At 36.6% G+C, this 11,775-nt stretch overlaps 1 protein-coding gene across 1 annotated transcript; it reads right to left on the reverse strand.

Moving 5' to 3' along the window:
• Positions 1 to 477: 477 nt before the first annotated feature.
• On the reverse strand, positions 478 to 2,069 carry LOC129321212 (GATA transcription factor 18-like). The gene is made up of 2 exons (XM_054966905.1): positions 1,251 to 2,069; positions 478 to 1,045 (listed from the first exon to the last, which is right to left on the reverse strand). The coding sequence occupies exons 1-2, from the start codon at positions 1,680 to 1,682 to the stop codon at positions 752 to 754; spliced, it is 726 nt and encodes a 241-aa protein (XP_054822880.1). The 5' UTR covers positions 1,683 to 2,069; the 3' UTR covers positions 478 to 751.
• Between the last annotated feature and the right edge of the window lie 9,706 nt (positions 2,070 to 11,775).

Here is an 11,775-nt window from a genome sequence, read left to right on the forward strand (position 1 = left end):
ATTGGACGGTTAGATTCGATACAGTCGACAAAAAAAAAAAAAAATACTCAAAAGAGACATATCAGTTTCACTGTTCTGAACCACTGTGTCCGGTTCAGACAGAACAGTGATCCAACAATTGGACCGTCAGAATTGCATCAACTGGTTCAATTACATCAGTCTCTGCACACCCCCTCCCCTCCCCCCACCCCGGTTCTCTCCGTGCTCACTGCACCTGCCTCGTGGAATTCAGTAAAATGAAAACAACTATCATTAAGTTTCCTCTCTTTTCAGGAAATTATGATTATAACCCCTGAAAAGGGGTCCTTGTTATTATGATACCAACGTGCAACTAAATTGATCCGACGGTTCACATGATCATTGTCATCACCATTTGTTTATTCATTCCCCCCCCCCCCCAGAGAAAAGGCCATCCAACAGAAAGGTAGGTTTTCTTAACTGTAAGAGAAATGTAATTAAAAGAATAAACTCATAAGAAAAAGCAATCTTAGAACATCGGATTATCCCATTCTTACTCCATCTTTGGCAAGGCGGAGAAGAGGAAGAGAACAAAAAGGACAAGGTCAAAAGGCATTAAAACCAGAAAGAGAAAAAAAAAAAATATTGACGAGAGGAGACCATAACCATCGCCATCAAAAACATCTGCATTCTCATCGTAAAACGTGAAGCATAACTGCGTGATCTTGACCGTCGGCTCGCTAGATAACTCCTCTTGTCGTTTCTATTATCCAAACATCATTTTCCTAACGTTTCATCTCGTGAAATCATGAACGAGGCTCGGTCTGTCCGAAACGTTGAGTCTCCAAGAGAGAAACGGAATGCCGCGGTCGGCGTCGTCCGAGACGCGAAACTCGTTTCCCATCCCCGGAGAGATGCACTGCATTTTCTGGCTTTGAGAGTGCGCGTACCACGAAGTGTTGTGCTGACCGGTGTACATCGGCGCCGACTCCATGACACTGCCTGAGTTGGCCGCCGTAGTGGCGGCTACAGCACTTGCCCTTCTCTCTTCCTTCTTGAATCTAATCCCACAGGCATTGCATAGAGACTGCAATAATTCATGTAACACCATTCATTCACTGTTAAACACTTAAAACGCAAAGTACAACACAAAGATTCATGACACTCTTCAACGCGGATAGTAGTTGAACGCCAGTGTCTAATATATGCTGGGAGACATTCTGTATGGATGAAGTTAAGTACAAAACGAGTATTTTGAGTAAAAGATGCGTAACATAGAATTGAATAATTACCTTGGGGCCTCTAGGGCCGTTTCTCCAGAGGGGAGTGGAAGTGGTGTCGCAGTTGGCACAACGACGAGCAAGGAGGGGATCACCGGAAGAGTTACTACTATTAGCGCCGCGACCGGACTTGGTGTGGGAGTGAGAGGTGTGTTTGGATTGTAATAAATCCCAGCAGAAGTTTGAAACAGAGCGATGGTCATGGCGATTGCGTTTTTCTTCGTCTACGGATAAACGGGTCGAGGGGGTGCCAAGGGAGAGGGTGCAGTCAACAGAAGAGGAAGGAGAGGGGGTGAAAGAATACATGTCGCAGTCACCATAGGATTTATGGTTGTGGTTGGGCATCGAGAATAGCACGGAGAAGGAGTTGTTTTGGCCGTGAATCATACCACATGTACACGGTCCAATCACGTGCCCCTGGGAGCCACAGCAACGGTGCATCATATTGCCTCGCGTCTATGACCGTGCGTGGTTTCAAGGAAAAATGCACCCAAACTCAACGACCCCGAAGAATACAGCAAAGGTTTCTTTCGATTTGAAGGCGCTGATGAGGAAGAAGATGAACGGGAAAGAAGCTTAATAAAGCGCAGAGAGAGAGAGAGAGAGAGAGAGAGAGAGTAGTGTGGTGATGATGAGTGTATAGATTTCAAGAGAACAGTGAAGTACAAGCAGGAGAGTAGGGATTGAGGGAGGGACAATAATGAAATGTTTGAAACGGGAGGAGTGGGGCTTGGGGGAGAGAGCTAAATGGGACGAGAGAGGGGAGAGAATTGAGAAGGGGAAGTTGTCCGTTAGCCTTATAAGTTAATAAAATGGCGAAATATCAGTCAGCAGCTGCAGTCCACGTTGTCGTTAATTGCCAAGGGATAGACGTCCATACCTGTATATATAGAGAGAGAGGAGAGAGAGAAGACATAAAGGCACGGACAGATAGGGACCCACCCAGTACATTTGGGGGAGGGGGTGGTGATTGAGTGAGGAGAAATCAAGGGAAAGACTGAGCGTGCTCAGTGGGAGTGGGGGTGGTAGGGCATAAGCAAGTGTTTTCAGTTTCTATCTTTTTCGTGAGTTTGAGTAAATTATTTGATCCTGCATCAGAGTGTTGGCATTTCAAAATTTTCTATGGTAACGGAATGGAAATGAATTGGAGATGGTAAAGACTAGGGAGGGGGGGTTGGTCATTGGGTGGTCAAAAGAGGCCACGTGACTAGGGGGAACAGTCTTCCATGGATCTGCCTTCGCCGATCACGAGGCTTTATGAGCCTCAAACCCAATACATCAAAACCTCTGTCCGTATCCGTATCTGCCACTGCCTCTGCCACTGCCAGCCTCCCAAGGAAAATGGAATAGTTCCCCACTCACGCTCCCCCCCTTACCTTCTCCCCCACACGCTCTGTTCCCAATATCCCCCTCTCCATTTCAATCCCAATTAAATTATAACGTCGAGCGATTAATACTGTGTGGCCTACAAATGGATTTAGATTTGGTGTCAGTGTCACGCCCTCGCATGGCAGTGGGATACGTATTAATATCATGTAAGCGATCTGCTAGAGGCTGTAAAATTCAACACAACAATGACCGCTCCGCTCCCGTCAACCAAAACAGCCCTACTCCGTTAGTTGTTATAGGCCGTCCAATCCGTCAAATCTCTGCTTCAACAAACGATCAGTTTTTGGACCTCCGACTCCCATCACTGGATGCCCGTAGCGTGAGGAGCACGTGAACCCGAACAAATCCAACTTCGTCATCATACTCCCCTCATGCCTTCGAATCTAACACCCGTCAACCACAATAATATTTGCTTTTTAAATTCTCACTAACACCATTTTGCCCCTTGCTCCAAGAAACAACGGTATCCCAGAACATTACCAGTAGTAATGTAATGCAATACCCGGTACATTAATTAATTTCCCTCATTTTTTATTTTTTCAGAAAAAAGCTAAAGGGGAGGAGAGAGAAGGAGATAAAGTATCTCCAATGTGATCCTCCCCAATCATCAAAGCAACCCTTGCCCTGCCCCCTCTTCTTGGCTCACTCTCTGTATTTCTGCTATCAGTGAGATTTCTTCGGGTCAAAGATAGAAACTCTTCCGCCAAAAGAAAAAGGTCGTGTGAATTATTCTAAGATAAAGCCCCGACTATTTTCTTTTCTCTTTTTTTAAATCCAGCTTAAAGCGACCCCACATTCATCAGATGCCGAAGCCCGAACAAGTCCTCTGAGAATACCGATCCCATTCGATCAAAAGATTCAAAAAACATTCACGAAGAGAGAGAAGAGAGAATCAGATCGTCTAGAGATTGATGAACCTGAGGTCGACAAACGGGACGACCACCGCTTTCCAAAAGATGCCCTCTATTCGCCTTGTAAACTACGGGCAAAAACTGCGATTAGCCCAAGACGCTAAGCGTCGCATTGCGATTTACTCGCACCCGGCCTCACGCGACCGCACCCTAGCGTGCATGCCCTCACTCCCTCTCGGTTCCTCCCTCTCGGATGGGCGTGGATCTCACGCTCGTCCTCGGTGAAGGGGAATTGTTAAACACAAACAATGCGGTCATTATGAGCAGAATGTGATAGTGCTTTCTTTGAAGTCGAAACTCTGGGATTTGCTTAACCATAATAATTCGATTCCAACCAAAATTACGAGAGAGAGCGTGCGTGCTGGTCGTAATTAATGGTCACCGCCTCACCCGCCGCAGTCTTTCTTCACGGCCTTGCATGTAATTGTAAATTCACTCATGCTCCCGTTAATCATGATGCTCCGTGGCTCGTTGGATTTGGTGGGACCCCGTCTGTTCTGCCACAGTGTTCCGCTTTTCCAATGAAAGGCCGTGAGAAAATCGATTCTTACTGCTCATCCCGATCTGAAGAGCAGCATAATACCATTAGGTAACTTCTTATTTATAAGTTATATTTTAAAATATTTATTTAATTTTATTTATAAATTATGATATAATTTTAAAATAATATTTAAAAAATATTTTTAAAATTACATTTCATAAAAAAATAATGTAACATTATTTTTGAAATTTATTAATGTATATTTAAAATTTTATACACTTCTCTTTTTTATATTTTTTTATTGATATTGATAAAGTTAATAAAAATAATTTATAATTTAATCCGAACAAAAAAAATCTGAATAATAACAATAATTGATAATATCATCAACCGATATGCCACGTGGGTCTCGTGGAGGCACCTGTTTGCATGCATGCATGCAAATGTGTTAAAGAACGCCCGGGGCTATTTTATAAGAACAAATAAAATAATGGATACGCATGAAATGAGACGACGACAATTATTACAAAAATAAACTTCGGGAACACACGAAATGGCATACCTCAAAAGCAACGAGATACAACTGGAATGTCTGTCGTTCTCTCACTTGGGGTTAGGGATACTTCTTTCTCTCTCTCTGTTTTTTTTTTCTTTCTTTTTTTGTGTTTTTTTGGTTGGAAGCGTTTAAAATCTGATCCTATGGTGGGAGAAGGAACTTTTCGGGTAGGTAGGTTTGGTCTAGTGATTTTGTAGTGAAGGTAGTAATAATTAAGATAATGTAGGAGTGTTCTTTTTGAGGAACGTAGGAGTAAAACGAGGGAGGAAGTGGACCAGGACTTGGAAAAGGCGCGGTGGGGATATGATACGTAAGAGGAACCTCTAATAAGCCGTCCTGCCTGAGAAAGTTAAGTTGTTGTCAGCATCATAACAACTGTAACCTCTAATTGTCTCCTCTCAGGACATCCAACCTTTTTGGTCAAAGGATGTCTTCGAAACCTGCACTTATTCTAGGCCCCTGAAAAAAAAAAATAGCTTCTCCCATTTTTATTTGTTTGTTTTTCTCTTTAATATTTGAAAAAAATCGGTTCCAGTATGGTATTTCATTTCATTATTATGAAGAAAGTTGATTTTTTTATAAAATTGTTGAGTTGTGTGAACTGGAATAAAGTGATAATCTCACGCCAAAGCTTAATATATCATGATTTTATTATCTGCAAAATAAATGTTTGATGAAAAATAAGTAGAATAAGAGTTGTAACGATATTTCAAAACATCAATAACGTGCTTGGACAGCTGAGTGTACTTTAAAAAAAAAATCAAAGCATAGAACTTCAAAGGAGTTTATTTAACCTTTTTTTTATTTATAAAAAAGAAAAGTAATATTCTCTTTATATGAAGACTGGAGTTTGATCGTTTTTTAAGCAGGATATACTTTAAACGGTACATCATGGATTCCTTGCGTGCTGTCAACATCCTCAAACAGCACATAGGGTTGAAGGTTTAAGGTACCCGAAATGAAAATGTAAAACAGGATTCTGAAGTCAGTGAGATGTAAAATATTAGCCCATAATATGCAATGCATTGACAGCTAGCCCAAGACTAATTAAGCTACATTAAGGAGAAAGGCCCAGGTAACAAGCAGCTTAGGTTTCGGGGAGACCCAATCTTCAACCGCGAATGCAATACGCAAAGATGTTTTGTGAACGATTGTGATTGTCTTCAGGGAGGTGCGGTTTTCAAGGGCAAAATCCTAGAACTCATCCGTGTTTGCATGGAAAGTTCTCGGATGAGAGGCCCGTGGAATCGTGAACCCTCTCAAGAATTTCAGCCAAGCAGGGGCTGTTTAAGAAGTACATTAAAGCCCAGTGCACAGCCCACTTTACGTGGTTCGAGTTGCGTGCTTCTGATGCATGGGTCAAACCTCCAGTCGCTCTTCTTACGTTTGAGCCTCGTCTCGAAGAGCTTCAAAATTTAAGCAATTTGAGCTTAGGTTCTCATACGATCAATCTCGCCACCAACTCGCATTCCCAGCATAACAACTCTAATTCTCATGACCGAGGACGTCACTCACAAGGTCAAGGAACCTTTAGTAGGGGAACAAGTAAGGTTTGTTGCTAGCTCCGCAAGAAAGACGATCATTCAATGAAAACTTGTTATCATGATCGCTCTTATAGCGGACCTTCTTCAAACAACAAAGACAACCCTCCCCATCACTTTACATTTGTTGCTACATCAAACACAGTTAATGATCCTAACTGGTACTTTGATAGTAGTGCCACAGCTTGTGTTATGAATGATGTAAATCAGCTTGATGATGTTACTCGTTATGCAGGTAATGTTGGTTTATTTGTTGGTGATATGTATCCACTTCACATCAAACGTACTGGAAATAATAAATTACGTACTTTTGATGGACAAAGTTTACAACTTAATGATATTTTGCACTCTTCTGATGTTGATAAGAACTTAATAAGTGTTAGCAGAATAGCTAATGATAACAATATTTTCATTTTCACTCCAAGTTTCATTGTGTGAAGGACAAGAAGACAAGGGCAATCCTCCACCAAGGGACACGTGAAGAAAATGGGTTGTATAATGCTTTCAACTTAGCCTCAAATAATTCTTTAGTTTGTTATTCTATCTCTCAAAAAAAAAAAAAAGCTTTCAAGTGATGAAATTGAGGCATGACATTGTCATCTAAGCCATCCATCATTTAGTATTTTTTCTCAAATTTTGCATTCCTATAATTTTGAAGTTTCTAGTATAATAAATCCTTCTTCTACGAGGCCTGCAAATTTGGAAAGATGCACAATCTTTCCTTTGATAATTCTACTTTGCACTCAAATTCTCCTCTTAAGTTAATACGCATAAATGTTTGAGACCATCTTCTATTGTCTCAACTAATGAGTTTAAATATTATGTGCGCTTTGTTGACTACTGTGGTTGATAGTCGTGGATATGTCCTTTAAAATGCAAAAGTGAAATCAAAGCTACTTTGATTCAATTTAAGAACTTGGTTGAGAACTTATCTAAAACAAAAATTGAAGTCTTATATAGAGTGATAGTGGAGGAGAATTTCATAGTTTTGCTAGTTTTCTCACTGATTGTGGAATTCAAACCTAGTTATCTTGCCTATACATGTTTGCTTAAAATGATAAAGCTGAGTGTAAACACAAACACATTGTTCAATTGAGCTTGACCATGCTAGCACAAGCTTAAATGCCTTTTTAGTATTGGTGGGAATTCTTTAACATCATTTTGTGCCTTATTAATCTAACTCCTATTCCTATACTTGCAAGGAAGTCTCCATATCAGAAGCTATTCAATAAAGACTTTGATTATAACAAACTCAAAACTTTTGGATGTGCCTATCAACCTTGCATGAAACACTATAACCAACACGAAATTCAATTTCGCTTAGAGAAATGTGTTCTACTTGAATATAGCAAGCAATGTAAAGGTTAAGTTCTCAACTTGGATGAAAGGGTGTTTATTTCTCGTCACGTGGCATTTAATGAACATCATGTGGCATTTAACGAATGATGATTGATTTATCTCTCCTAATTGTAGTTTATATTAGTTCTTTTTTCATGTTCTATGAATGAATTTTAAGTTTTTATTGAAAAAAAATCATAGATGACCTTTTTTTTTTTCAAGGTTTCCATTTCATTAGACATCAATTCAAGTTAATTAGTTCCACGTGGTTCTTTAGGAATAGATGGTGGAGATCATCTCATATTGGGGGGATTAAGAGAGCCAAGGCCCCTATTTTTTTAAAAAAAATTGTAAAATGTAGGAGTTACTCTATTCAGACTACAGTATGAATTATTATTAATTAATTTACATTTCCTGAAAAAGGTTAGTTAGAATTTTGACTTTTTCAAAATTTTCACATCTTTTTAATTGTGCCCTTAAGTGTAATGAATGTAACACTTGACTTATTCAAAGTACCCCATCAATTGCTTAATAGAATAAGGGTATAGTTGAAAAAAAATATAATGCCTATCCAATATATTTTAAATCAAATAAAACTTCTAGAAAATAACTTATATTGTGGTTCGAAAGGAATGCATATTTTTAGCCCTCAAGTATAATTGATATTTATAAAATCTAACTTTACCTTAACTCTAGTAAATGTTTATTCAAGAGCTAAGAGATTATGATTGGAAATGTCTTATGTAAAAAGTTATTAGTTTTGTAGCAATTAAGCTATTGAATTTTATGATGTTAGTTTTTTGTACTTTGATATAATTTGGTCTTGTTGATGCAAAAATTTTTGTAACATTTGAGTATCATTATCATGTTGGTATATTTGATTTTTTCATAGATTATCAATTGAAAGAATTAAAAATAGATTAAGTGAACAAGCAATATATCTTTTTAAATTGAGCACAAATTTGATTCCTCAAAATCATCTAGTGCTAAGAAAGTCTTCTTGTTGAGAAATTTTCCTCTTCAGATATTTCTAACCAAGAAAAAATTTAACTAGAATATGAATTACAACATTATGAACTGTATTCAAATATCATAACTTTCATGATATAACTATATATTATGGGTAAATTATGTCAAAAATTTTATAGAGATTGGAAAGTCTAATTTACATCGTTTTACTTGCATATTACTAAAATTTATATTAACTCTTTTAGTTTCATGGTAACCATTAAATGAGCTTTTTCAGTTGTAAAAATTAGAAAAACAATGCCTCAAAACAAAAAAAAAGATAATTTTTTTCCTATAATTTAATGATATATAGTTTTTATTGAAAAGGGAATTGTTGAAAATTTTTTACCATTGACAATTTTTATGTCACAAATCAAGGAGCTAAACTTTTTTTAAAAAAATATACATATTTTGGCTATATATTTGTAAAGCTGGTTGTGAATATATTACAATATTCATATTATGTTGTGTGTGTATAGATTTCTTTAATTATTGCATATGCTTTGTAAGTTGGCACCTCTAAACAAAAAATCATGGCTCCACTCTAGTCTTATATGTAGAGATGGTATTTATGGCAAACCCTTAAAGGATCAAGGCCTAAAAAGGCCAAGCTTGAAAAGCTTGAAAATATTTTAAAACTCTTGCTTTAAAATTCGATCTTGGCTCCTAGGACTAAAGGTGGGCCTTAGCCCTAATATTATTTTTTTCATTTTTAATTTAAAAACTTAATAAATATATTTATAATCCAAAAAAGCAATTACACATAAAATTAATTCTAAAAAATAAATTTAAGCAAATTAAATTCACAAAAAATCTATAAAGTTTAAACATCTAAATCCAATATTGTAACAATATTATCAAAATCATGCAACCAATTACGAATATTAATGATAGTGTTGCATTATCTAGAAGAGAAATTCAACATTTTGTCAAAACATATGAACTAATACCAAAAACTGACATTAGTCATAATAGTGATTAGAATATTAAGAACATCAACAATCATTTTTAAAAAAATTAGAAAACGATGTTTATTGTTTCTCTACCAGTTCAACACATCTAATTTTTTCTAATCATGAGACTTAAGTATTGGTTCGCTCAAATAATTATCTAGTTTAGAGTTGTCCATGGAAAAATCATCTATACTCGTATAAAATATTTTGATAATCATATATTATAATTTGTAAAGGATTAAAAAAAATTACTTAAATACTAATGAAGCAAAACAAAATTAAAAAATAACAAACTTAATTGACAAAGTATTTAAAACGTGCTTCAAAAATGATGATTGTTGTAGTTGAGATACTTGAAGCACGATGAAGCACTTGATAGATTTTTATTTTGTATTTTTTACCTATTTTTTTAAAAAAATAGTAGAGATTAAAACGAACAACTCTTTCATTTATAGGTCTATTAGGTTCAACTTTTTTAAACTTGAAATTCATTTTTACCTTTTAATTTAACAGTTTGGTCCTAATTATTTTGTGGCTTAAACGGACTCAGCCCATTTTGCTAGTTGTACTCATGTACCATGGGGCGGCTACATGTGATCTAACACCATAAAACTATGGTTATAATCATATACGAAAAACTGAGCATAAAATTAGTCATCCCTTATATTTCGATTTACTACTTTGTAACGTGTTTGACTATGTGCGTGGGTATTAACTAAGGCTTATGCCTTTTCACTTCCAATTAGCATTTCATCTGAGCAAGCAAGCTTGGTATCTTGGTCGCACCCTTTTTGCAGGTGATGATCACGAGCTGAAAATCTATGCTCTGCGTTTCGGCCTATGTCTGGAATGCTGCGATACTAATCATCTCAGATTTGGACCGCGACTCTATTCTCTACCTTATTTCCTTTTTTCCCCCCATTTTTTTGAACTCATGATTTCGAATTCGGACTCTCCCTGGCAAAAATATTCGAGCATGGCATCTTTGAACTCTCCTATCCACGTCATTCTTTTTGTATCGATTCATAAACTTATGGCGTGAGTGTGGGAAGATCCACCGTTGATCATTGAATAGTTTTTATCATTTTCACAGGCTTTCGCGTCTCATTTGATAATCATATTTACAAATAATACAATCCTTTCCAAATTTTCACCATAATGCTGATATTTTGTTCCAGAAGAATGAAAAATCGGATGAGCAAAGTTGACCTCTAATTTATGTCTGGAACTACAGTTTAATCAGTTTAATTAATCTTTATATCTTTTGGATATATATATTCGTATATTTTAAAATATATTATTGTACATTGTTTTTTGGCAAGATACGAAAAGCTATTTGTATCCAAAGGTTTCTTAAGTGTCTGCTCTTTTTTGTTTTAATCGTTTATAGGTATTTTTCTGTTTTTGAAGATAATTTCATTTAAAATACAGTAGGACTCTTCAAAAGTTATCAAGTATCATCACTGTCAACAATAATGATAGGCATGGTTCCATTAAACGAGACCTGCTACATCAATCTCATGGTCTGGTTGTGTTGTGTGCAGTTGGCTTTTTTTCCCCTCCTTTTTCTTTCACAGGCTTGAATAACATTAAAATATTTGTATTATCCCCCCCCCCACCTTCACCAAATGAAAGGAAAGGAAATAAAGGCACAATTATCCCGAGGGTGGAGAGAAGTTTCTTCTTAAAATGCTAAAAAATTTATTCCAACGATGTTCTCTTTACAGAGATAAAATCTTGAAACTAGGGATTACAGATTGAAACGTGCTCGTCAATTAAAGTACCTGTTATGATTCAATTAAGATGTTGCGTGAAAATTTGACACTTTCTATTGATGGAGCCATTGACGAGACCGTACAGGTACAAGAGTTTTAAAGATGGGCCAAGAAAATCAGGCAGTGTTTTTTGATTGTTTAGAAACATTCTCCTTTTAGAAATAATCAGGTAGTGTGACTAGGCACTAAATGAAGATGCATTCTTTGCATAAATCATGAAGTGTTTTGCTGTTGTGAGAAAGCACCCAATCGAATTGAAATGTACATAAAATGAAATGCATGTGTCCTGATAATTACAAGATCACGTGGGGTTAACAATTAACTATTATGATGCTAGTAAATTACATCAGTCCTGACTAAAAAAAAAAAAAACGAGGTCAGTTGCATTTTTTAATTAAATTATAAATCATGCTAAAATTAATTAGGAACTCATTCAGGACATAAATAATGGCAACAAAATCTAAATTTTAGGTAAGAAGACCAAGCTTCACACGCACACTCACCCCCCAACAAAAAAAAAAGAAAGATTATTTTTGTGAACAATGAATCATGATGAATTATTCTTCATACCATTTTTTATGAATG

The sequence above is a fragment of the Prosopis cineraria genome, unplaced genomic scaffold, assembly GCF_029017545.1.
Source record: "Prosopis cineraria cultivar Desert tree isolate PC_DT_omini unplaced genomic scaffold, ASM2901754v1 PC10, whole genome shotgun sequence".
Classification (NCBI taxonomy): domain Eukaryota; kingdom Viridiplantae; phylum Streptophyta; class Magnoliopsida; order Fabales; family Fabaceae; genus Prosopis; species Prosopis cineraria.